At 49.7% G+C, this 25,942-nt stretch overlaps 3 protein-coding genes and 1 long non-coding RNA gene across 6 annotated transcripts in view; all 4 read left to right on the top strand.

Moving 5' to 3' along the window:
* Nucleotides 1-349: 349 nt before the first annotated feature.
* On the top strand, nt 350-4,592 carry ccs (copper chaperone for superoxide dismutase). The gene is made up of 8 exons (XM_084691127.1): nt 350-475; nt 791-863; nt 1,319-1,456; nt 1,596-1,770; nt 2,028-2,088; nt 2,263-2,340; nt 2,536-2,639; nt 3,554-4,592. The coding sequence occupies exons 1-8, from the start codon at nt 350-352 to the stop codon at nt 3,711-3,713; spliced, it is 915 nt and encodes a 304-aa protein (XP_084547253.1). The 3' UTR covers nt 3,714-4,592.
* A 157-nt stretch (nt 4,593-4,749) lies between these two features.
* rbm14b (RNA binding motif protein 14b) lies at nt 4,750-10,885 on the top strand. 3 transcript variants are annotated; one of them, XM_084691126.1, is made up of 4 exons: nt 4,750-4,860; nt 6,096-6,454; nt 6,850-7,864; nt 8,564-10,885. In XM_084691126.1, the coding sequence occupies exons 2-4, from the start codon at nt 6,106-6,108 to the stop codon at nt 8,886-8,888; spliced, it is 1,689 nt and encodes a 562-aa protein (XP_084547252.1). In that variant the 5' UTR covers nt 4,750-4,860; nt 6,096-6,105; the 3' UTR covers nt 8,889-10,885. The 3 variants fall into 3 exon arrangements, with proteins under 3 accessions (XP_084547252.1, XP_084547250.1, XP_084547251.1); XM_084691124.1 differs by having other exon boundaries at nt 6,829-7,864; XM_084691125.1 differs by lacking the exon at nt 4,750-4,860 and adding an exon at nt 4,910-5,162 and having other exon boundaries at nt 6,829-7,864.
* A 180-nt stretch (nt 10,886-11,065) lies between these two features.
* Nucleotides 11,066-14,537, top strand: LOC146221916 (uncharacterized). The gene is made up of 2 exons (XR_014746706.1): nt 11,066-11,621; nt 12,837-14,537. It is a non-coding gene; the product is annotated as an uncharacterized LOC146221916 (long non-coding RNA).
* Nucleotides 14,538-14,938: 401 nt separating this feature from the next.
* The window catches only part of actn3b (actinin alpha 3b), a 24,135-nt gene continuing 13,131 nt past the window's right edge, over nt 14,939-25,942 (top strand). Inside the window, exon 1 of the mRNA XM_084691123.1 lies at nt 14,939-15,356. Within this exon, the coding sequence (XP_084547249.1) occupies nt 15,225-15,356 (132 nt within the window). The 5' untranslated portion in view covers nt 14,939-15,224. The remainder of the gene's footprint in view (nt 15,357-25,942) is intronic.

Below are 25,942 nucleotides of genomic sequence, written 5' to 3'. Positions count from 1 at the left end.
TTGCGGAGCACTGAAACCAGCAGTCAACAATCTATAATCATAATCTATATATACGGTACAACAGATGACCTACGGTTTTATATGGATTTGAACCTTGATTGGAAACTGCTCTGCTGTAGTCTCCGTCTGACCTACATTTGTTATTTGGACGGTACGGAGCTTGTATCACATAGAATGTTTGTATGATAGGGTACAGTTTGGTTCAATTACCAGCTCCACGGTCCATCAGACATATTAATGGAGCCTTCAAGTTTCCGAACTAAACCGCTTGCAAAGTTGCTACAAGGAGGTGATTGTTGGACACCAGGCGGCGCTGATGGTCAAAATGCAATTTTATGACCTCACAAAGATGGCGTCTACCGTCTCCCGGTTTGTTTCCGCTTCTAGAAAAGTGGGAAGTTATCTTATAAATGCTGTTATCATAGGTCAGACAGCGTCGTGTGGAATTACAATGGAGACTAAGACAACAACAAAGGTTTGAACAGTTTATTTTCAGATTTTTCGCAAGTGACTGTCTGTCTTTGCTGTCGTTTTGGCTCAATGTTTCAAGTCCTAGTACATCAATACACTTGTTTTGCTCTAAGTCAATTGATCATTGGCAGCTAGCATACTTTCTGCACAAGCGGACTATTCCAATCGACTACAAGACTATTTTAGATTTGCGTGGCTCAGTTTATAAAGTGTGCTCACGTCTTAATTCTCGAGACATAAAGTTACTTGTGGACCGATCTGTAAGACTACGAATACGTTATTATTACAGCCATTCTTTCTAACTTCACTTTTTCCACAGCTGGAATTTGCTGTACAGATGACATGTGACAGCTGTGCAACTAAAATAAGAACTGCATTGGAAGGTACACCAGGTGAGTTTAGGGTGGGTTGTATTTAGTTGCCTGGTAACAGCAGGTGCACTCTTTAATCCTTTCTCTGATACTGGCACCGTGTTCTTTACAGGTCATTTATCTTCAAAGAAATATAAAATAACGAACTGGTCAAATAAACGTTGTGCGCCAACACACTAATTGAACGCATTATCAAAATCTAATGCCTCAAAAACCCAGAAAGTGGAGTGTACAAGCTGTGTCAGTTGATATCGATTTGTCCCGCATTCCAGTCCATTTTCCTCTCATAATTATTGAACATCATGCGTGTTCACTCTCCTGCTAGCTGTGTTAGTCACGGACAGCTTAGCCAGATAGGCGCCACCATCTTCTGGTTTAATACTCTATTTTCCCAAAGACCTTTAACCCCCCCACCCCGCCCCATCCTCTTCCCTTTACTCTTTCTACGTCTCCCCTCCCCATGTCTTGCCGTGCAGGGGTGGAGAGGGTGAGCGTGGACCTGTCCAAGGAGGAGGTGCTGGTGGAGGCAGCCCTCACCGCCCATCAGGTCCAGAGGCTAATAGAGAGCACGGGGCGCAGGGCCGTGCTGAAGGGCATCGGGGGCCCTGAGCAAGGTGAGTGTCTGGGGGTGTGTGTGTGTGTGTGTGGGGGTGTGGGGGGGGGTCTGCGTGTGTCCACTGCTACTGCAAGCTCTGTGTATCCTCACGGTGTGTGTGTGTGTGCTGGTCTCGGCTTCCCCGTGTGGTGTGACAGACCTGGGGACGGCGGTGGCGATGATGAGCGGCGCGGGGCCCGTCCAGGGCGTGGTCCGCTTCCTGCAGCTGTCCGAGGAGCGCTGCCTGATCGACGGCACCATCGACGGGCTGGAGCCGGGGCCCCACGGCCTCCACGTCCATGCCCTGGGAGACCTCACCCTGGACTGTCTCAGGTGGCTCCTCACTCCCCGCTGACCCCATCCAGGCACCCGCTGAAGGGCGGCCGGCAGAGGCTTGTCTTGGCCCCTGTCTCATTTGTGTATGGAGCCACGTTTTCGTTGGAAGCGAGCGCTTTTTTTTTTTTTTTTCGTCCTTCCTTCCGTCCATTCGATTTGTTCATATTCGGTTTTAGGTTGAATGTGTGATTTTGAAGCATATGTTTGAGTTTTTATCTCTCTCTCTCTCTCTCTCTCTTATTGTGTTTGTACAGTTGTGGAGAACACTATAACCCCCATGGGAGACAACATGGCGGCCCACAGGACTCTGAGAGGGTACAGTTTCATTCTCGATCCTTTGATATCCATAGTCCTCAATGCAACTGTCCAAAGGAATTTTCTGACTCCCTAGAATTTTTTTTTTTGTAGCTTTCTGTGGTTGAATAGGGTTTGGGTTAATCTCAAAGGTGACGTGTGTGTGTGTGTGTGTGCGTGTGTGAATTTCTCCAGCATGTAGGCGATCTGGGGAATGTTTTGGCTGGGCCCGATGGCAGAGCATCATTCAGACTGGAGGACTCGCAGCTGAAGGTAACACACACACACACACAGACCCACACACACAGACACACACACACACACACACAGACCCACACACACAGACACACACACACACACACAGACCCACACACACAGACCCACACACACAGACCCACACACACAGACACACACAAACACCCGCACCCCTGCTTGAACAGACTGCTCATCTTCCCTCCTTCTGTCCAGGTCTGGGATGTGATTGGTCGGTCCCTTGTGGTGGATGCCGGGGAGGACGACCTGGGCAGGGGAGGCCACACCCTCTCCAGCCTGACGGGGAACTCGGGCGAGAGGTGAGGCCAGGGGGTGGGGGTCGAGACGGAGTCAGCGGGGAGAAGTCTACTTTGATCGTTTGGTACTTTTGACTTCTGATTTGCAAGTTTTCTCTCTCTCTCTTGAAGAAGAATCCAGGCTTCAAAAGGATTTCCTCAAAAAGTAGTCAGACAGAATATCTCTCAAAATCAAGGGAGCTGGATGGGTTTATTCTGTCATGTGCCAACAGTACAACAAGACAGAACAAACATTCACATATCTTGGACATCCTCCAATATAGTTTAATTTGAGGAAAATCCCCCACCCTGCATGCTGTGATTTCATAACCTTCTAGAAGGTTTCTTCCCGTGTTTTGGTTCAAGCCATCCTGTCCTAGGTAATTCCAACATGCCTCCCTACTAACTATCTCTAATGTTCCCTTAAAACTTCCTCTCCTATGGTTCCACTTTCCCTACATTTACTTTACATTTAGTCATTTAGCAGACACTCTTATCCAGAGTGACTTACAGTAAGTACAGGGACATTCCCCCCGAGGCAAGTAGGTTGAGGTGCCTTGCCCATGGACACAACGTCATTATGCACGGTCAGGAATCTAACCGTCAACCTTCTGATATGTTACCCGATTCCCTCACCGCTCAGCCATCTGACCCCCATCCTTCTTTCATGGCCAGGTCGGCTTGACCTGTCACTCTCGCCTCCTGTTCCTCCTCATGAGCTTCATTGATCCCAGACTTAAAAGGCTAACCCTTCATTTTCCCTTCAAACTAAAGTCTCTCTCCCTCTGTCTCTCCCTCTCTCTCTGTCTCTGTCTCTCCCTCTCCCTCTCTCTCTCTCCCTCTCTCTCTGTCTCTGTCTCTGTCTCTCTCCCTCTCTCTCTGTCTCTGTCTCTCTCTCCCCTCTCTCCCTTCTGTGTCTCTGTGCTCCTTTGGTTCAGGCTGGCCTGCGGCATCATCGCTCGCTCTGCCGGCCTGTTCCAGAACTCGAAGCAGATCTGTGCGTGTGACGGCGTGACCCTGTGGGAGGAGAGGGACCGGCCCATCGCAGGGACGGGGAGGAGCAAGACGTCAGAGACCCCTCCTGCTGCCCACCTGTAGCCCCCACTGGAGAGAGGGAGAGAGGGAGGGGGGCGGGGAACAAGAGAGGTGTAGACAAAGAGAGAGAGAGAGAGAGAGAGAGAGGTGGAGAGAAGAGAGGTGGAGACAAAGAGAGAGAGAGAGAGAGAGGTGTAGAGGTAGAGAGGTGTAGAGAGAGAGAGAGGGAGGGGGAGGGGGAGAGGTGTAGATAAGAGAGAAGTGGAGAGAGAGAGGTAGAGAGGGAGAGAGAGAGAGGTCTGCTGTGTCCTTCCTGCTGCTAATGTCAGTGAAGCTAATTGTGTGTGAAGTGTAGGAGTGGTGGGGAGTCTCCAGGCTGATTACCTACACCGGGCTGGTTTAGGTACCACTCCTCTGCTTGTTCTGTCCATGAGGGGAGAGAAGAGCCTGGACCAGAGGACTCCCAACCCCGAGGAGAGAGTCCACTAGGGGGAAGGTGTGTGTGTGTGTGTGTGTGTGTGTGTGTGTGTGTGTGTGTGTGTGTGTGTGTGTGTGTGTGTGTGTGTGTGTGTGTGTGTGTGTGTGTGTGTGTGTGTGTGTGTGTGTGTGTGTGTGTGTGTGTGTGTACCGGACAGAGAGAGAGCAGGGGAGAGAGACCACCAGTGTATGTTTCTGTTCAGCTGTCATTTACAACCGTCCACATGGAAGTCCAGTTGCTATGTTGAGGTACCATATGACATCCCGGTGTACATTCTGAAAGTACAGCTGATTATTTCAGAACAGTCATTTCCACAATTTGAATAATTTAACCTCTTATTGTTCAAGAAAATATGCCTTATTGTTATATTTTATTATGTAAAGAGATTGATATGGCTAAAAACATTTGATGTGGTGAGATGACCAAATAAAATGTTTCTTCAGCTTTTAGAAAATACAACCATTCCTCTGTGATAGTGTCTTGTGGTTATTTGCCTCAAATATTTGACTTTTTATAGTCCATTGTAGTTGTAAAACATGTTGTTCACGTTGAAAACTGTTCTTCGTTAAACTGTCGTATTCCATTATAAACGGATCACATATTCTATAGTGAAGAATCAGCATTCTCTGCGTGTGGTAGTCCAAACTCTTACGGCTTCTCATTGGTGTTGAATGCCCGTCATTCTTCAGAACGGAAGCAGGCGCTACCATTTTGAAGCACAGCAACGCCTAGGTAAGATGGGAGATATTTGTCCCTTTCTTCTATTCTATCTCTATTTAAACAATGAAAACTATTGTGAGCAAATTTGTGTTTTGGTAGATGTGTTCGCTGTTAATCAAATGTTTAACAATTCAGACGTTTTGTCGTAGCGACGTACGACATGGGAAACTCGTCGCGGCTCCATTAAAATGAGTCGCGATGTTGCAATGTATCCATTGTGCGGAATAAATATATTGACTGTAGTCTTAACACTGTAATCGGAGTTTTCAATCGAACTATTTGCCACAAATTGATGCCGTGCTCTACATTGAATGGTATAATTGTTTATTTGTCTCTTGAAGAAACAATGAACGCTTTTTGTATATTTTTTGCTTTTGGTAGAACAGTGGATCACATTTCGGTCGCAAAGCAGACAAAAAAACAATCGTTATGTCTATCGAGGTGTTGAGTAAACAGCACGTATAGGTCGATTATTCCGCATATATGTAGACCAATCGTTCAAAGTTTTGGTTGGATATATTTTTTTTAAATTGCTGCATCTTTTGTGACGCCCCGGAGAGTTTAACCAAACGTGTTTACGAAGCCTCGTGCTGCGTCATCAGAAAACGCTGCTTTTCCTGGTGCCTTGGTTTGAACCCCGTTTTCAAAAGCAACAGGACCCATCATTGAAGCCTGACAGATGGACACCACATATTCTATCTATAGCATTTACAGGATTCTACGCATGTTGAGCCATCTATTATAGCTCTACACGGAAAATAGACCCTCATTCTTGGGTGTCGTGTTCCTGTTCGCCCTTTGATTTAGTGCTCAGGTCAGCAACGAGATGAGAAAGTGCCGCCGAACATGTAGAGAATTGTTGCCTTTGGCCGAGGCAAACTAGTTATAGCTTTATTGCAAAACCTTTCTTAAGTGAAACCATAGCAGGTTACGACTTGCTGATTGCTGTCAGTAAGCAACGTCGTGTATGCTTTGTTCCAACCTTTCATCAAGACCATTAGACGTTTGTTGAAATACATAAAACATGGACAGGTGTGAGGAACATGACGACAGTAACTGTAACCTGTCCTGAATGTTGTTACATCTTCACCAGAGTTTGGATTGGGCATGCGTAATAGTCCCAGATTAAGCCTCAAAACCTTACAGGATCTAGTTAGATACTACTTTTGAGATGTAACATCTCTCCCATATCTTCCTCTCTCCTTACCTTCTCTTTTTTCTTCTCTCTCCACCCCTCCCTCCCGTAGCCCCAGCGCCATGGACAAGAGCAACACGGTAAAGCTCTTTGTGGGGAACCTGGCGTTGGATACCACCCAGGAAGAGCTGTCGGCCATCTTTGAGGCGTACGGCCAGGTGGTGAGCTGCAGCGTGCTGCGGCAGTTCGCCTTCGTCCACCTTCAGGGCGAGGGCGCCGCCGAGCGCGCCATCCGCGAACTCAACGGACGCGAGTTCCGCGGGCGCAACCTGGTGGTGGAGGAGTCCCGGGGACGGCCTCTCCACTCCACCAAGGTGTTTGTGGGAAACCTCAGCGGCATGTGCACAACCGAGGACCTCCAGGAACTGTTTCAGACCTTCGGGAAAGTTCTGGAGTGTGACAAGGTCAAAGGTGAGCCACAAAACTTTCAAAACCAGTTTTGGGGGGTGTTTGTTTGTCGTAAAGAGCAGAGCTGTATGTTGTGGAGGAGAGTATATCATTAACTCCCCCTTAGACTTAGAGAATGTGTTTACCGAGCTAAATGGAAGGAACTTTGAACCTAAATGCATGTTGACACAGCTGGAAACACACTTGTGTGTCTAGCTGTGTAAACTCTGTGTTTGTGAGGGGGGGGGGGGAAGCGAGAGCGTGAGTTTGTAGTCTTCAGAGTATCTCTCTATACACAGCGCGTCAGCGTAGATGTGCTCGACTGTTGACATAGAACAGTAGCGTGTGTGCGCGGCATGCCTCGTGGTTCTAACTGCTGTCCCTGCGCTCAATGACAGCCAGGCTCTCGTCTTCCGCAGGCTACGCCTTCGTGCACATGGAGAACAAGGAAGAGGCCCTCCAGGCCATCGAGGCCCTGCACGGCACCTCCTTCAAGGGACGCCCGCTCTCCGTGGAGCTCTCCAAGGTCCAGCCCTCCAAGCAGACGCCCACGGGCAAGATCCCCTGCGTGAGCTGCGGCAAGCAGGGCCACTACGCCGGCGAGTGCCCCGCGGGCAAGCCCTCCCTGGAGCAGTACCAGAGCCAGGCGGCCGTGCTGGCAGCGGCGGCGGCGGCGGCGGCAGGCCTGCCCCTCCAGGTGCAGCAGAGCGTCCACAACTCTGTGTACAACACGTCCACCTTCGACCCCACCTACGCCGCGCTGACGGGCCTGGGCGGCGGCGGCGGCGGGTCGCGCGGCGACGGCGCCTCCGTCAACCAGGCCGTGTACGGCGCCCTGGCCACGCAGGTGTACGGCCAGTCGGTGGCCAGTCAGCTGTACGGGACGGTGGCCGCGGCCAATCAGGCGGCGGCGTTGAGCCAGGGCGCCTCCCAGGTGTACGGCTCCATGACCCCGGGCATCTACGGCCAGATGACCTCGCCCGCCGCCGCCGCCGCCTACTCCACGCCGGTGTACGCCCCCGCCATGGCCAACCACCCGGTGTACCTGACCGCCTCTGGCATGGAGATGCAGGCCGCCGTCAACCCCGCCTACACCATGGCGCCCGCCCTCTACGGAGCCGCCGCGCCTGCCTACGGACACATGGGGGCCATGGGGGCCATGGGCGCCAGCGCAGACCCCGCGGCGCTGTTCGAGGCGGCCCGGGCGCACTACTTCGCTCAGGGCCAGCAGGTCCTGGCCGAGCAGCAGACGGTCGCGGCGGCCAAGTCCGGGGAGCGCGACCGCAGCCCCCTGCGGAGGTCGGCGCCGCTCCTGCCCGACCCCGTCATGAAGCCCTTCATGTACCAGAGGGCCAAGAGGAGGCCCCTGCTGCCCACGCCCGCCGGGAGGGCCGCCGAGGAGGCTGCCGAGGCTGCAGAGGACCCCATGGCCAGGTACCACTGCTGCCCCCCACAGGGACACCGCTCTCTCTCTCTCTCTCTCTCTCTCTCTCTCTCTGTGTCCTCTAGACTCTCTGACTCACTCTCTCTCTGACTCTCTCTCTCTGACTCTCTCTCTCCTCTCCGACCCATTCTCTGTCTCTCCCTCTCTCTTTCGGACTCTCTGATTCACTCTTTGTCTCTCCCTTTTGGATTCTCTCTGATTCACTCTCTGGCTCTCCCTCTCTCTTTTGGACTCTCACTGATTCACTCTCTGGCTCTCCCTCTCTCTTTCGGACTCTCTGATTCACTCTCTGGCTCTCTCTATCCTTTTCCAATTCACTCTTTTGCCTTCTCTCTTTCGGACTCTCTCTGATTCACTCTCTGACTTTCTGACTCTCTCTGATTCACTCTCTGACTCTCTCTGATCTCTCTTGACTCTTACACACCAATTGTCTTGTTCTCTGTCTTTCTGATTGCTACTTTGCAGTTTGCTGTAATGAACATCCCTGGGTGCAGTAGAACTGAAGCTCATGGTGACCTCCCACACCTCTCCCCCTCTCCTCCCCCATCTCTCTCTCCTCCCCATGCCTCTGGCCCCTTCATCCCTCTCTCTCCATCTCCTCCTCTTTCCCCCCTCTCCCACCTCTCCCCCTCTCTCCATCTCCTCCTGCTTCCCCTCTCTCCCACCTCTCCCTCCCTCTCTCCTCCCAGGTACTACGCGGAGTACTACCAGCAGTACCAGCAATACCAGCAGTACCAGCAGTACCAGCAGCTCCAGCAGCTGCAGCAGCTGCAGCAGTACCCCCAGTTCCAGTACGCCTACCCGCCCCCCAGCTCGGTGGCCGCCCTCTCCGGCATGCAGGGCCAGCAGGTGGCCACGCTGGACGCCCTCAGGCCAGTGGTGCCGGCCGCGGCCGTAGCCGCCGCCATGGCGACCCCCCGAGTGTATGAGCCGCCGTTGCCGCCGCCGCGCAAGGAGGCCATCCTCCGCCGCCCCGAACTCTCCCTTCACACACCCGAGCCCCCCTTCCGATAGTCACCTCCTCTTGTCTGACCCTCTCCCCCCCCCCGCCCCCCCCCCCGTGACCCGCCACCCTCCTCCTCCTCCTCCCACCCCTCTTTGGCGGCTGTGTGTGTGTGTGGTTTTGACCGTGTGTGTGTGTGTGTTTGGGTTGGGGTGGGTTTTGATACCAAGGCTTGGTTAACATACAGCAAGGACATGAGCCCCTCAACCATGGTCCTACTGACACCCACTGTCTAGGGAGGGGAGGCTGGGGAGGGAAGGCTAGGAAGGCGAGGCCGGGGAGGCGAGGCTGGGGAGGCCGGGGAGGGGAGGCTGGGGAGAGAAGGCTAGGAAGGCGATGCCGGGGAGGCGAGGCTGGGGAGGCGAGGCTGGGGAGGGGAGGCCGGGGAGGCGAGGCTGGGGAGGCGAGGTTGGGGAGGGGAGGGCGCTTCTTGTCTTGACGATGGGCATTTCTTTACACCTGGTGCTTTTTGCTTTGTATGGTGGCAGTCCGGTCAGTCACGCTAGTGCCAGTACAAGTCTAACCCAGGTTCTGACTGTCTCAATGCCTTTTTATCTCGACAGACCAGCTATGGTTTAAGGCCAAAAAATAGCAGGTTGACTGACGGACTTAAGCCTCGTTTTCATAAACAAAATAAAAAACAATGTTCCCGTCTTAAGTGACCCAAGGCAGCTTGGATATTTTAGTTTGCCTTATTTTTTTTATATGACTTGATTTAGACGTTGATCATGGAAACGGATAACAGGAAAAGACGAGGATGTATTTCCTACACAGAGGTGTCTCCATAGCTCCAGGGTTGATGGCTCTGGACGTCTTGTATGCGTAAGGGTGTGTGTGTGTGTGTGTAAGGACGAGAGAATGATATTGGCTTTGAAGTTGTGACTGTCATGCCCGCACACACACACACATACACACACGGGCTGGCTACAGCTCACAACCTTGGGAGGTTTGAAAGCACACAAGCACATGACAATGTATCATTGTATGGTATTTTCTATCCTGCCCTCCTCCTCCTCCATCCCTCCCTCTCTGTCTGTCTCCGCACTATAACTTGACCACTGAAAGGCACTGCTGTATTTCTCTCTCTCTCTCTATTCCACACCTAGCTACCTCTGACGTTGAGATAGACAATTGGAGACAAAGAGGCGGCCATTTTGTCTGCATTGTGAACCGTCGAGGTACCAGTGTTGGTAGCCTAGGAAAGGGAATGCCACATTTTAGTGACAGTTGATTGATATCTACCTACCTTATAGTCTTACTATTGTACAGAGAGGCCTTTATACAACTTGTTTGCTGTTTTGGTTTTTACTTTTAGTTTTTTTTTGTCTGTAGGACCATGACCAGCACCATAAACCCTGCCCCCCCCCTCTGTTTACTAGCGGGATGAGTCTTTTGAAGTGGTCCACTTCTTACTATCACTTGTTTTAATTGTAACTTTAATTTTTTTCTGGGAATTGTGACAGTTCGATGAGCTTATCGTTGTGCCTAAGCTTTGCGTGAAGTGCATTAACTGGAGGGACCTCCATTTTTGTCAAGTGCTTTTTTATTTTTTATTATACTGTGATTCAGTATTTGAATGAGATGTTTTACTGGGAGAGGAAAGCTAACTAATGACGTTAGCCTCGACTCTGGAGAGGTGAAGCGGTGTCTTTCAGTCCCTCTGCCCTGACTGTCCTCGCACTCTCTCCCCCCCCACACCTCCCTCGCCCCCTTCTTCCTCTCCTCCTATTCTCCTTCTGTGGTTTTAGTGATGTAGTGAGTTTTGCATCCCATATTATACTCTCTGTGTCTTATACACACACACACACACACACAGTTGCATCAATTGTAGAGCGGTTTGCGAAATGTCCTGTTTGTTTGCCATGTCTTGACACCGTGTTTTTTAGATTCTGATTTCTTTGCCTTTTTTAAAGAAAAGAAAAAAAAAACATACCGGCATGCTTTAAAAAAAATATGTACGTATATAAATATATATACCCACCATGAAAATAAAGAATGTTTATGACTACTGTGGTGTAGACAAACTTGAGGGCCTTTTGAAGCTCCCCCCCCCCCCCATTTCTTCCTGTTTTGACCTCACTTCCTGTTTCTCCCTGTCACATGATCACCAGAGCCATTTGATTGACAGCCGGGGGGAAGAAAGGTGTAAAGCCCCACCCCCTCCCTCTGCCCCCCCCCCCCCCCCCGCCTCGGTGGACGGGGTAAGTCAGGTGATCTGCCGGCGCTCCCTCTCTCTCTCCAGCCTCTCAGAAGCAGCTTCACACATACACACACACACACGTGCTTACAGTAGTTGGGAACGACGCACATTCGGCTGATTCTATCCTGATGTTGGCGCCACATATCAGGCTGCAGGGTGCTATTGTGAGGGATTCCACACGCACACATTCATGCACACCTGCGGAGGGAGAGCTGGGGATGCACACAGATGGAATGGCTGCTGTGTTGTGATCTGTGTGGCAGCTTCAGGTCGGGGGGTGGGGGGGGTCGTGTGTGTGTGTGTGGTCCGGTTCTTCCCCAAACACCAGCACCACCCTGTGTGTCCACTCTCCCTTTAGACCTGCATGTGTCTGTTCTTCGCCCCCGCCTCACGGCCAGTCCCCCTGGGCTGCCTGACTAACTGTCTGAACTGAATTAGGTTCCCGGCCCCGTCTGGACGCCACGCCCCAGTGAGAGGGGGGGGGAAGACATAAAGCGTCGCGCAGCGGAACTCTCTCTCGTTTTCGGGGTGTCTCTCCACCAAGGTAATGAACAAGCCCCCTCGACCCCCCTCCGCCCCTCCCCCCCGTCCCAACACTGTGACTGTGCCTTGACCGAACACACCCCCTCTCCTCCCCCTCCCTCGTCGCCCTCCTCCTTCCTCTTCCTCCTCTGCCACCCCCCCTCACCGCCCAGCTGCGTGGCCCCCCCTGGCCTGGCTGCTGGAGCACCGGGCTCCGCCCCCTCTCTGCAGACCGCCCGCCACTTCCTGTCCCGCCTCCTCGCCAGCACGACAGACTCTGCGTCGGCCACCCTGTTCCCTCCCCCATCCCCCTCTCCCCGCCCAGCCCTTAGCTTCATGCTGTTGTGAGAGAGTGAGTGTGTGACCAACCCCCCCTCCCCCCCGCTAGACAACTCCGCCGTTCTCGCCGCCCACGCCCCTCCCCACGCCCCGCCCACCCCTACCCACGCCCCGCCCCCTTGCGCCTTTCTCCGCCGTACACAACGCTTGCCGCCGCCATCGCCGCCGCCATCTTGGATTCTGGTGCTGGCACCCGGCTGCGACCTCTGCCCGCCCCTCCCCCTCCTCCTCACATCCCCTGTGACCATAGTAACCTACAGTAGAGTGATGGCGGATGGACTACTATGTGTGGTGCCGTGGTGGGTCACTGAACAAGGAACCCCTCCCCCACCCCACCTTAGGAACATGCTGCAGGTCTTTGGGTTGCTATGACTGTGGAGGGGGGTGGGTGGGTGGGAGAGGGGGGGGGGGCACCCTTTTCTACCACCCTCCCCTCTCGTGCCCTCCCTGGGCTCCATGTAGTCTAGTGAGGCCGCTGACCTCGTTCTGGAGGGTAACAATGGTGTGGGTGTGTGTGCTTAACCGAGCTGGGTCTGTGGCTCCTTCTGTGGCCGGTCAAAAACGTCCTATAAGACAAAGGGGGCTGGACGTTATCTACCTGGATACTGCCCCAGCGGCCTTCCAGGGTAGGACTCCTATAGGACGCTTTTGATGTGACCCCCCCCCCCCCCCCCTATTGGACGCTTTTGATGTGACCCCCCCCACCCCTCCCGGCACCGACGACCAATCCCATCTTCAGTCAACGTCGACGCTCCCCTTTTGACCCCGCCCCCCACCCCCCCGGCTTGACTTGTGGGATTGTGTGTGCACATCTGTGACGTCCTGCTGCTGTAAAGATAGCTTAACTCGCACACGCACACACTTGTGACTTGAGTTGTCCGACATGTGTCCTGAACAGCTGAGAGGAGGAGCCTCTGTAAAGGGGGCGGAGTCTCGACAGGCGGGCGCAGTATGTCCTTCCGCTTCAGTCTGCCTCTCCACTGAAGCACAAGGAGGGATGGATGGATGGAAGGTGAGTTGCTATCGTAAGGGCTCCATCCCTGTGTCCAGAGCCCAGTCATCCTGATCCAGGGAGGATTCGAGCTAGCAGGCTAGTGACCCCCGGTGGTGGTGGTGGTGGTGACGGCCTAGGCCAGGGGTGCCTGGAGACCTCAGAGAGGGGTAAGGGCTGGGTTGGGGGGTGTTTGCACTGGGCTGTGTGCACCCTTTGGCATGCTCCACCACACGTCAATTGGTTCTCAGTTGATATTACCTGGATAAATAAAGGTCAAATACAAATTTAAAATAAACCTGCATTTGTGCCGGGTGATTAGCAGCTGGTTTGACACCAAATATCCCAATTTAATGTCCATCAAATCTTAATTTCAAGACTGAACATTGTTTACACTTTAAATGTGGAAATGTGTGGGTTTACATTGTGGAATCTCCCTGGTCAGGATTGGGTTAGTGGGTTCCACCCAACCCGGGCTGCAGCAGTCTGTACCCCTCTACTGCCTGACGGCGTGGGCGTGGGCTGGGGGTAAACGCCAGCCTCGCATTCCCACACATCGCTGCTCGCTTTCTCAACCGACCATGCTGCTGCAGCCCCACACTAGCCCCACCCCTTCCCCACCAACCCCTGTCTGTTTCCTGGCTGCACAGGACAACCAAAGCTGCTACATTCCTTATCCAACCATCTGGGTTTCCAAGGATCTTTCCAAAAAGATCCATGCCTGGTACAGGAAGTAGGTAGTGTTTTTCAGTGAGGAATTTCTGGAAACCTTTTTTGGGGGGGATGTGTTTAGCAGATCTGTGATGATTGGATGGGTCCAAGTGTCACGGTGGCTCCCATTTGCACTGTGTTACCTGTCCCCCATCCAGGTAAACCAGATCTGATAACTGGAGCAGTAGAGGGCTTTGGAAGTTGTTTTGGTGCCTCGCTTCTCTTACTTGCCCCCTCCAAACCCTTTCTGCCCCCTAGGGTCGGTTGAGGGTAGTTTCCCAGAAACCACCACCGTGTATTTTTGTCAGTTACTTTAAATATGAATCAATGTTGCCCACGTCACCAAATTAACTTGAGATATTCATGTCAGAAGTTTTTTTTTTTCTTTTCTAAAAATGTTTAATTAAACAGTGAATTCGTTTTCCTTAATTAGGTAAGTGGAACACGTCATGTGTGGTTACATGATGAGAAGCCAGGTCACTTAATTAGACACTACATCTTAAAGCTGCTAAGGAGAACCCCCCCCCCCCCCCGCCCCTCCCTCTCCCTCATACAAGGGCTACTAAATGTCAAAGGTTAAGCTTTGTATACCATTCATCTTCTACGTGCTTGACAATCCTCGGTGAAAGGATTCTCCTTGTGGAGGAACCACGCAGAGAGATCAGTTGGACGAACCATCCCAAGAACCTTCATTTCACCCGACTTCTAGGGTCTTTTAGCGATAATCTTTTTTTTTTATTGAAGTATAAAGTCGTTTGGGTGCATACATCCCTTTTTTGTTGAGAAGAGCCTGAAATGAGCATGCTGTGTGTCAATTAAATGAGTTTAAGTTAATAGATTTCACTGTACAATCAGCATGGTAGTCAAATTTAATAAATTGGATTTTGAACATTTCAACGTCTTTCTCCTTATTCTTATATAACATGTATACTTTCATCTTCAAAACATTCATGCTAAAATCTGTCTTGACTGGGAAAATAGATGTCTTGCAATTACCTTCAGTCATCTGTTTTCATGAGAAACATCAGTGCAGGTTAGGATCATTTAAGATATGACTAATTCAGGGGAACAAGTGTCCCCGTGCTTGTGGTTCACCACGCAGACAGTCACTAACAGCAACAGGTGCGCTCCAGAAACCATAAAACTCTCGTGCCTCTGAGATAGGCGTGATTGACATGCCCTCTCTCCACTTACAAATCGTCATACCCACTGTGGCCCTGCCTTGGGCCGAGTGCCCTGCCCCCCTCGCGCCTTTATAGGGTTAGAACCTGATACCCACGCGCCCAGGTCCCCATACTTATTGGCGCGCGGTCACGTGTGTCACTTTTGACCACGAAAGGAGCACCGGCTAACAGGGTCTTCTGGTAGTGGGAGCAGCACCTCCGCACAGGCACCTCGCATCCGTGGAGTTTCTCCCCTCTCTCATTTCTCCTGATACCCTCGGACCGCGAGTCCTGTATTCCCTAGGAGGGTTTCCGTACGCACGGCCCAATCCCATTATCTACCGCAGACTAAAGTGCTGAAAGGCCCCCCCGTTTCTTTCTATAATCCGAGGGGACGCAGAGAAACCCTGACAGAGGAGTCATGATGCAAGTCGAGACCCAAGTTCAATACAACAGCTCCTACATGGAAGAGGACCATGTTTACATGACGCAAGAGGATGACTGGGACAGAGACCTGCTTCTGGACCCCGCGTGGGAGAAGCAGCAGAGGAAGGTAGGTTCAACTCGGTGAACCGTGAGGCTCCTGGGGCCGCTCGTGCGCTGCATTCGGGTGCACAACTTGGAACGAGTTGCAGGCTAGAGTTGTTGTTTTTTTCTGTGGTTGTGGCTTGCGTATCGGTATGACGTGCTAACGGTCAGAATGAGATGGATGTCACTTGTCCCATTGTTTTTGTTTTAAGTAGGATACTAAGGCCTATGTCAAGTGTTGATGCGCAAATATGGTGGAAGATGAGTTTTTTTGGCCAATAAAGAGGTTTAAAAGGAGATGGCACCGGCGCACGTGGCCTTTCGAGTCAGGGAGCTGTGTGAGCAGTTAGATATTTCGGTCGTGGAACTTTCTCAGTGTTGTCTTTCAGTTACCCCCGACAGCCTCACGAAGACTGTGTCTATATATACCTACAGCTTCATCCCCGAATCACATTGAAAGGGAGCCATAAAAAAACGATGGACTTGTGCGCTTTTACGCACGCTCTCCTCGCACTCTTATCATTACAAACATCCCAACCACCCCATATTTAACTCCCACATCAAAATACACGTGGTAGTAGCTCCGAAACTGTTTATTTTTCGCTGCGGGAGTTCCCAGTGGACTTAGTCGGTGGTATTAAAGTCCCGCCCGTTGTCTTGGTGATCAGCTGGCCTGGCCACGGGGACGAGTGTGACAGGTGCGTTTTAATGAGCTGTCAAGCCTAAAAGTCAATGGGCCGAGGTGACGGTTGAGGTTGACGTCTGCGCGACCTAAACTTGGACAACCACAATGCCACAATAGTGAAGCAAAGCATATGACCACATGCCCAGGCAACGGAAGCACGTGTGTCACTTCTCAGGGTTCACTTTATGACTTTTTGCTGTTATTGGTCACTGTGATAAAGTACATATTGATTTGAACACCAACTGCACCTGACAACACTGAACATCCATGTAGTACATGCTATCCATGAAACTGAAATATGTGACTGCAATCCTTATAATCTAGAACTTCCTCTGTTTATTTGAGAATAGATGATAAGAGCCTGATATTGCAGTCTTGACTTATGGTGACATCCACATGCAGTACATCTAAACATTTCCCTTCACTAATGCTCTTCTGCTGGAGTTTAGAACAGCATGTAGCGGCCAACAGGGATTGATTGCGTTGAATCTGCATAGATCTGCATAAAAGAGTCCCTCAAGCAGTGACACTAAGGCTCTCTGTCTGACAAGCATGAGAGAACTCAACAGATGTCCAGAATGAGAGGGAGAGGGAGATGGCAGGGCTTGTAGATGTACACCCCGGGGTTAGTTTCACGGACCCGCAAATAAACACGCACCTAAAAATACTCCTGAACTCTTTCTGTTCCTTCTCCAATCCCTTCCCCCTCCCTCCCATCTTCCCTAATGATCAAACCTCCTCTTGGCCTCTCTCTCTCTCTCTCTCTCCTCTCAGACATCCCTCATCACACCTTCTCTATTTCTCGACAAGTTGTCGAGATAGCACAATGTAACTTTTCCTCCTGTCCACCAGAGTCTAAATGCAGTTGTGTAACGCGGGATAAGTGTGTGTGTGTGTGAGGGGTGGGGGTGGGGTGGGGTGAGTGGGTCGACAGAGGGCTGTGTCGTTCCAACCTTCCCGACCTCCCCAGGGAGGTAGGTCACTTCTCCTGGCGCTCGTCGTGGCCCGACGGGAAAACAGCCCAAGAAGCTGATATCACCTCATATATATATATAGACGTAGCATCATTTTGCAGTGAAACAAATCTGAAAGAAGACCCCCTGAAAGTAACCCCCTCCACCACCACCTGTTCTCTCCTCATCCTTGAAATTTCAATGGAAAAATAAAGAGCTAGCAACCACTGACGAATGCAAAGAAGTGTTTGTCAACATGGCGCTAGATCGGTCACAGATATAGAAAGGGTAGACACACAGGCTTCTTTTGGACGGCGCGTTTCTCAAGCAATGGCTGCTCTTTGGGGGCTTTAGGCCTGATGGGGTGTGGGGGGTGGGTGGGAGGAAGTGGTTGGGTGGGGGGGGGAGTGATGGGGAGAGATTTCCTGCTGTGACACCATGCTGTCTCTGTCCTCTGAGGGGGGCTTGTCTGTCTTCTCTCCAGGTGAAGAAGGTTTTTTTGGGGTTCAGTCTGACGGTTTAGCTATTGTATGTTTTATTGAATGTGTAGCCTAGTATATAATGTGAGTAAAAGTGTCATGTTGCTGTGCAAGTTTCTTTTTTTAAGCTGCTGGAGATGGGAACATAAAGTTTTCCATAGAGAGCAAGGAGAAATTTGAGAATAATCAAGGTGCTGTGTAGTATTTTTTCTACATGCAAAAATGGAGGATCCTAGTCAAATGAATCCATAGTTTCTGAAAGTTATACTGTGTAAAATACAATAATCCACACATTCTCCTAGAGCATCTTTACTTAGAGTAGGCCTTACATATGTTCAATTAAGGTGCAATGAAACTTACAAAAACCAGTCACTTCATACGCTATACAGGCCAATTTGTACAGCTTACAGGCATTTTACAGTTGATAATTTATATTCTGATATTTCTAGATCATAACGTCCCCCAAAGCAAGTATGTAGGCCAGTGAGGGCATCGTAACTATTTGTGGCTGGCCAGGTAAGGGCACACACAGAGTGAATCACACATTTCATTTTCCGATGGTAAGTAGCTAAACTGAACTACAGTCTGGAAATGGTGGGCCTAAACTGGTGCTTGAGACTATAAATACCCATTACAGACACGAACAGGCTGACGTCTGTTAGCTAGCGTTAGCCTTCAGCTAGCGTTAGCCTTCAGATAGCGTTAGCCTTCAGCTAGCGTTAGCCTTCAGTAAGCGTTAGCCTTCAGCTAGCGTTAGCCTTCTAGCTCTCGCTAGGGAAAGTGAATTGGAATGTGCTGTATGGAGCCCATACACAGGGGAACGGTCAACCCCCGATCAGATTAGGGCAACGTATGCAAGTTTTAGCATCACCACTTTCTCCCTCACCACTGTACATCATACACAGTGGTGTACATATTTATGTTACGTGAAATGTCTTAACTGTAAAAGTATTTTTTAGCACAGGCCAAGGTAATCATTTCTATTTCGTTTTAGACCATTTTTTGGACGTCAGCAAAATACCTCTTGATTGTTATGGGGCTGTTGTTTGGATTTCCTTAGGCTTGCTTGAATGTCAATAAAATCTGTTCGGATTTTGGGTCAAAATCTGGTTAAAGAATTTGGGCTACGATTTCATACGGTTGTGTTGTAATCTGATGAGTGCCAGTCTACATGGTTGGAGGATGAACTCCTTAGATAACGGGGATGTCATGTTTTATGAAGCTCCATCACTGTATCTAATCTGCTATAATCTTCATCATGACCCCTACTGAGGAACTTCACGACTCAAAGCTTTGTTTCCTGGAGAAAAAAAAAGAAATCCAGGAAGTGCTGTCTCAGATACAGGGAATGGGATTAGGAATGACTACTCCCATAATCTCAAAAATCCCTCCTCTTACTTTCCAATAATTAATCTCATGTTTCTATTACTCTTGATTTATGGGAGATTACATTTTTAGGAGACTATGTGTATGATTTGTGTCAATTGCTTTAGGATTTTGGAAATAAAGAAATAATAGACAAAGGGTTTTCACTCGTGAGTAATCCACCGTAAATGTAATCTAGGATGGGATTTGTCAACCAAAAATGTCTCCATTCACCTTATTATCAACCCTGTGTTAAGTCAGTGACCGAACTATGCCAGGTGACACAGAGTTTCATCACTTTCTGTTGGGCTAAACTTGGTATCTCCATCCCTTATTTGAGCCTGGAAAAAAATGTTTGCCCTAGGAACTCCGCTCTCAATAATGTGGATTTACTAATGACATTGATAATGTAGATTCTGCCATATTGCTTTGACCCGTCCTCACCCTTTCAAATCAGTGAAGGAGAGGTAAGGAGAGGAGTGGAGATAAAAGGGGGTGCACCGTTGACCTAGCTAATCCCTAGACGTAACTGGTGGACATCTTAGATTTGCACCCGCTCAGTCTAGGTCATGTGACGCCCGTGGCAGGAACACAGTCACTCTACATGCACCTGATCTCTGACCCCAGCAGAGATTCTAGAACCTTCCCGCAACTCTCACTGACCACTGTACTCTCTTAGATGTAGTCAAGTGTTTGTCCTTTGTCTTTATCCTGATGAATGTGTTATGAAACGATGTTACGTTTTCATCAAGGACGACGATAGATGATGGGGTCACTGTCAAACGTTGGAATTGATCCGAACTGGCAAACAGCCATTACCCTGACAGTTGCCCATTGAAAGAGAAAGATTGTTTTGAGATTCGATGATGATAAGGTACATGCAGTGTAAATAGTCCAAAATAATTTGATTCGCGAGTACACAATATACTGTATGTCATAAATATGGAAAGAGAGAGCGAGGAGAGAACGGAGAAGCAGTAAGGAGAGAGGTGAGAGAGCCAGTAGATCAGATGGCAGTTTCTATTCCAGAAGCTGTGTCCATGTAGGGTTGGCTTCTATAAACTGCTTTACTGAAGCCAGGGGAGACCTGGGGGGCCAGAGGAAATGCTAGGTGTGTGTGTGTGTGTGTGTGTGTGTGGGAGTGAGAATACAAGTGTGTACATTTATGTGTGAGAATGTTTGTGTGTGCGATTGAACGATTGTGTGTACACGCCCCCCCGTGCATTGTAATTTTATTTCATGTGTGACGGGATTAATGTATTACATAGGCCATCCAGAAGATTTGTTGTTGGTTAATCTTGTGGGATGAGGGGTTATGAGGAGAGATTAGCCAGGTGTTTGAAGGTGTCTCGTAATGGGAAAAACATACACCTGACACTCTAAGTGTTAGAATCCAGAGGGCATAAAACCTAAACCATGATTGATGGGTTGAGGAGATGGTCGGCCATCTTGGATTCAGGTCCCGGGGTTGTAGCCTAAACTATCTTCCCTACGAAGCAAAAAAATAAACAAACATAATAATTATTTCCGAGGTGCAATTGAATCTGCCAGCATGACGAAGATAGATTACAAATTTGAGTCCCATCTCCCTAAAGATGAAATAGATCCTGCAATGGTACTGTACCCAGCTAGCTACACAGCTAGCTAGCTAGCTAGCTGCTGGTGGAATGGAGTAACAGTTTTATGAGGCTGGCAGAAGGAATGGTTTTCGGTGTCTTATTCAGTCCTTGGAACAGCTCGACATGGTGGGGGGCATTTAAACACCAATGTCAAGGTCAATGCTATATGTTTCAATATTTGGGGAACTTAAGAAGTTAGGACAGGATATTTTAATCCGATAAATGTATAACTTATTTACGATTTCTTGTATGGCGAAACCGCTGTCATTCCTTCAATTCAGATTTGTTTGTCATCTTCGGTTTTTCTCGATTTGTTCTTGGCTTATTGACTGGTGGTTTGTCGGAAGATTTCATTTCATGAAGTATTCATTTATTTTGTAATTTTCTTTTTGGGGGGGGGTCTTTTTGAAACTTTATTTATTTGGAGAGAGACAGAGAGAGACAGAGAGAGACAGAGAGAGACAGAGAGAGACAGAGAGAGACAGAGAGAGACAGAGAGAGACAGAGAGAGAGAGAGAGAGAGAAAGAAAGCAGGAGAAAGGGAGGGAAGGACATGCAGGACCGATGGATGTCAAAGTCCAATCCGAGTCTTACTTATTGATGCCATAATGAATGCCACCACTATCTAGGTCCACTAAAACTATATACAGGAAGGTAACAGGTATATACCTTAGCCTTCTGTGGCACGCGCTCTATCCAGGTAGCTAAAGTGGTGCCTCCAACGATCAGGAATTTTGATTGGCATAGTTTTAACGGACCTAGGGAGTGGCGACATTCACGACGACGTGTCAATAAGAAGAGCTCTGATTGGACGTTGACGGCCCATGAGCGTGCCTCGGGAGCTACAGTGTTTAATGTAGCCATTACCCAGCTGACCTGGGATCAGTTTGAAATATACCTCCTTAACGCCTCGATAATCATTGACCTGGAGCACACAGGTCTTGGACCAGCCTGAAGCCGTTTTACCTGCCTCTCAACGAAGGACACTCCTGGTGAAACCAGACCCCCCACCCTCACCCCCCACCCTCACTCCCCACCCTCACCCCCCACCCTCTACCCCCGCCTCCTGGACCAGGCGGACAGTCGTAAATCCTTCCAGCCTCTTTAACCAATTTATCCCCCCCCATCATCAATCACCAGGACTCGGTGGAGGAAAGGAGGGGGGTGGGTTCTGGGGGCCGAGGACCACTTTAATGAGTCCGAGGGAGCATGCCATTGCCACTGACCCTCACACACACACACAGACACACACGCACACACTCACCCCACACTGTTAACTGCATTCCTTGTCCATCCAAACTTTCCTATCCATGCGCACACACACACAAACACACACATCAATAAAATCAGACATTTGAAGGCTGTACCCGTATCTCACTGTCATGTGGATCAGAGAGCACACACCGATCATGAACACCCACTGCTCAGCTGGTCAGGGCGGGGGGAGGAGGGCGGGGGGGGGGTGCTTGGGGGGGGGAGGGCGGGGGGTGGGGAGGAGCCGCATGGAACAGAACATTGGGAACAAGAACATAATAACCCACGATGGAACAGAACGCGATCCGGTTATTACCCGTCACTAATCAGTCGTCGATGACTCATGGCTATGGCCCATCGTTCAAATGACAATGTTCTATCGTGTTAGTCAACAACATCCCAGGTTCAGGACACAGGTCGTGAGTTTGTCGTCATGCCTACACCTTTACGTGCGCCTCGTCCAAGCATCACGCATGTGGCAGAGTGAGAGGATCAAAACACTTCTATGTGATCTGCATCCACAGTAGCAGTGCTGTGCCAAGGGAGAGCATGTTCTGGCAGATGAGAGGAAGGTTTGTTCTGGATGATGAGCTCCCTCCAGATGTTCCACCTGCAGATGTTCCAACACAGGCCTCATGCCCACGGCATGCTTGGCAGGGAGTTGGTTAGAAAACAGGTGTGTTCCTGGTCTCCTATTTATAGATGCAGCCTGGATGCTGGGCCCTATAACACAGAGTTAACGGCACGCTCTTTACTGTGGCCTCTCCACTCTGAGGGAAGATTCCAGAATGATCAATAGACTCGCTCCAAATGAAAGATTCAAGTTCAGCATTGAACAGGAAAATAAGAGGTTTGAGCGTTTTAGAGATTGGAATTCTGAATTGAGTTTTAGCCTGGCCTGTCCTCTTTTTTAGATTGGCCAGAACAGACAGGAAATTCAGTTCTCTTGCTCACTGGTTTTGCAAGTTATTGTAGAAACAAATCCACTTCAGACACAGTACACTGGTCTTACTGCACTCTGCCCATCTACATTTTTACGGTTAATGTTTTTATGTTATTCTCTATAGTACAGTAAGGCAACAGCAAGCATATCTTAAACAGATGAGAAATCTATTTCAGAAGGCTATTTAGATAGATACGATCTTACGTAATAGCGGTTATAAGGAAGTGGAACTGCAGGAAATCTGAGGTAGGAGTCGCAGTAGGGTGGGGCCGTAGCTCTTATGTCATCTTCTAAATGTGTGTGTCTCTCTCCCTCTCACCCTCTCTCCCTCCATCTCTCTTTCTTTCTCTCTCTCTCATGCTCTCTCTCTCTCTCTCTCTCTCTCTCTCTCTCTCTCTCTCTCTCTCTCTCTCTCTCTCTCTCTCTCTCTCTCTCTCTCTCTCTCTCTCTCTCTCTCTCTCTCTCTCTCTCTCTCTCTCTCTCTCTCTCTCTCTCTCTCTCTCTCTCTCTCTCTCTCTCTCTCTCTCTCTCTCTCTCTCTCTCTCTCTCTCTCTCTCTCTCTCTCTCTCTCTCTCTCTCTCTCTCTCTCTCTCTCTCTCTCTCTCTCTCTCTCTCTCTCTCTCTCTCTTTCCCAGTACTGTGGCACCCAAGTTCATGGCTTTAGATCTGTGTGAGGGACATTCAACACCCCCCCCCTCCTGGGGGGAAAGGAGGAGGAGGGAAGCAGCTCTTGCGACTGTCACACCTGTTGTGTGTTGTATCCCTCTTCGTCCCAGACTACCCCAGCACACTCCCCCCACCCCCCCCTTCCACCCCCCCTCTCTCTATGCGTTCAATACTCCGTTGTTGACCGTTGTTTAGCACAAGACACAGATCTCAATTAGCTTGATCGCAACACTGTAATTACATCACGGGTGAGTTGTTCCCGCGGTCATGCTCTGTGTCCGAAAGTAGAATGCCCTCCTTTGTCCAACCGCTCATTCGATAGGGTTGAAATCTCCAACCGACTGTAGTTAAAAGGAAACAACCGCGTTTCGGTTGTGCTTTGTCGTTTCCCGTTCTTGAACAAACGTGCGTTTGTTTACAGCCGTTTCCAACATCTCCACCAAGACAGAAAACACTATTAGGTTTCTTTCCCCCCCCCCCCCCACACAAAAAAAATCCCCATCAACCACATAAACCTGTAACTGTGTGACCGTGAAGTAAACAGCACACAGATGACTGACCTGATGATGATGATGTTGTTGTTGTTGTTGACGTGTGAGATAGAGATGTGGGGCCGGCTGGCTCACTACTGGTGTGAAGAACTTTGTTGTCAGTTGTCAATCTGTCAGTGATGGACAAGATCTATGTCACAACAGTGTGATAGCAGTTGTTCACATATTCAACTGTTTATGTTGTTCCGCTACAGTTGGTGAGTACATATGGTATGGGAGTAAGGTGGAAGACGGGTATATCGAATGTAGTAGCACTGTGTGTGTGTGTTTGTGTGTGTGTTAGTGTCAAGCAGCTCTGGATCGTGTGACTGGGGGAACTGTTGCCTTTTCACCGTGTGAACAGTGTGTGTGTGTGTGGATGTGTGTGTGTGTGTGTGTGGAGGATGAGGGCTTGGCGTTCCTCTTCCCCTCCAACAATTATAACCAGACAGGTGGGCTGCTGTGTCAGACAGGACTATTAATATACACCGTCTGTTTCTATGTACTGGATTCATTAAGAGTGTGTGTGTGTGTGTGTGTTACAAGGCCAGTCACACTAGTGTGTAAGCTAGACTTTACCTACCTTGAGCCAATCCCCTTCCCAAAACCTTCATTTGAAGTGTGTGTGTATCCAGTGTAAGTGCTGTGACTTTCTAAACACATGGGAGGTGTGTGTGTGTGTGTGTGTGTGTCTAGTGCGTGACTAAAGACAGCAGGTGTTACAGCTAGCTAGAGAGCATGTGCATGTATAATGAGCTCCTCACGACACACGTATTGTTACCTGTTGTGACCACACACCTGTGTACTCACATTAACTCAAGCAGACATAAACAGGATGTTGGACTATTCAAGATGACAAGATAGCCAGCCACCTGGTTACCTCCAACACAGAGAGTGATGGGATAGAATGCACCACAACACAATACTTAACTACTGCTGAGTAATAACATAGAACAGAGTAGAAATAAACTGAATAGACTATAAAGTGAGGGAATGAAATCACAGTTACCTGCCCAATGGTTCTGAGTAGTCTAAAATTAGAATAGAAAACAAAGATTGTCCTTGCCTTGGGCTTATCTGTTGGAAAATCGGAAACCCAGATATGAAAGCCGATGTATTCATCTGTGTAACAAAGAAGCGTGTCCTAATGTTCCAGAATGTATGGATCAATCCTCATGGCACATTGTTTTATCCCACTAAACCAACACCAAACTGGCCCAAACCCAGAACAAGAGTTGTTGAAAGCAGCTCTAAGAAGCTGTAGCTGTCCTTCCCACTGGATCCCACGTGGTTTGAACTCTTTACCTTCTTCTCCGTGTGGAAGTCAAAGCTGGCACTGCTAACTGGACTCTCGACTGAGAGAATGAAGTGATATCGACTTGAGGTATCAGCGCCGCATTGACCATGTTGCTCGCGGGCCAAATCCAATCCTCTCATGCCCTCCCAAGCCTCTCAGGTTCTGTCTCCTCGGGGGACGGTCAGAGGGACACCTGGAACAGGTTGGTGTTTAGAGGGCGACAGGACGGTGTGTCAGGGAGGACAGGGAGGAACTGATGTGGCCTCAGACCCATCATAAGATGGGGGCTGGAATCCGGGACAAACATCCAGGTCATAGTTGAAACCTATAGACTAGATCAAGCCTATTTAACTGGACTGGGCTGGGCTAGGACAAAGAGATTTACCAGGCTGGTCTAAGTTACGATTATTTGGGCTCGTCTTTCTCCGGGCCGCAGACTAGTGCAATCTCACTTAGGATAGGCTTGGGTCGATTAGAGGGAGCTTCATGGCATCTTAAAGTAAGATTCTCTGAGCTAGGCTCGTTTGCAGTGGGTAACGTGCTACTTCAATCCAGCCTGAACTGGGCTAGGCTAGGCTAAAGACCTCCTGCAGCACAGTGTTGGAGTAACACTCATGCTAGGCTAATTGTCAGGTCAGACTGTTGACGTGTCGGCACACGGCGTGATGAATTGGACATCGCCACAGCAGCATGCCTGGGTCCAGACACGCAGGCAGGCTGGAAGGACAACAGGCAGTCCGGAACACAGTTAACCAAGCCGACAGGCTGGCAGAGCAGATTGTGTGTGTGTGTGTGTGTGTGTGAGAGAGAGCAAACCCCT

The sequence above is a fragment of the Hypomesus nipponensis genome, chromosome 25 (assembly GCF_054491055.1).
Source record: "Hypomesus nipponensis isolate SF chromosome 25, ASM5449105v1, whole genome shotgun sequence".
NCBI lineage: Eukaryota > Metazoa > Chordata > Actinopteri > Osmeriformes > Osmeridae > Hypomesus > Hypomesus nipponensis.
Note: the sequence above shows the minus strand (reverse complement) of the source record. Positions and strands in the feature narration are given on the sequence as shown.

Coding starts and splice junctions, on each gene's coding strand:
- rbm14b (XM_084691124.1), top strand. CDS start 6,106: ATGGACAAGAGCAACACGGTAAAGCTCTTTGTGGGGAACCTGGCGTTG. Junction 6,455..6,828: donor GGAGTGTGACAAGGTCAAAG/GTGAGCCACAAA, acceptor GCTCAATGACAG/CCAGGCTCTCGTCTTCCGCA. Junction 7,865..8,563: donor GCAGAGGACCCCATGGCCAG/GTACCACTGCTG, acceptor CTCTCCTCCCAG/GTACTACGCGGAGTACTACC.
- ccs (XM_084691127.1), top strand. CDS start 350: ATGGCGTCTACCGTCTCCCGGTTTGTTTCCGCTTCTAGAAAAGTGGGA. Junction 476..790: donor AGACTAAGACAACAACAAAG/GTTTGAACAGTT, acceptor CTTTTTCCACAG/CTGGAATTTGCTGTACAGAT. Junction 1,771..2,027: donor CTCACCCTGGACTGTCTCAG/GTGGCTCCTCAC, acceptor GTGTTTGTACAG/TTGTGGAGAACACTATAACC.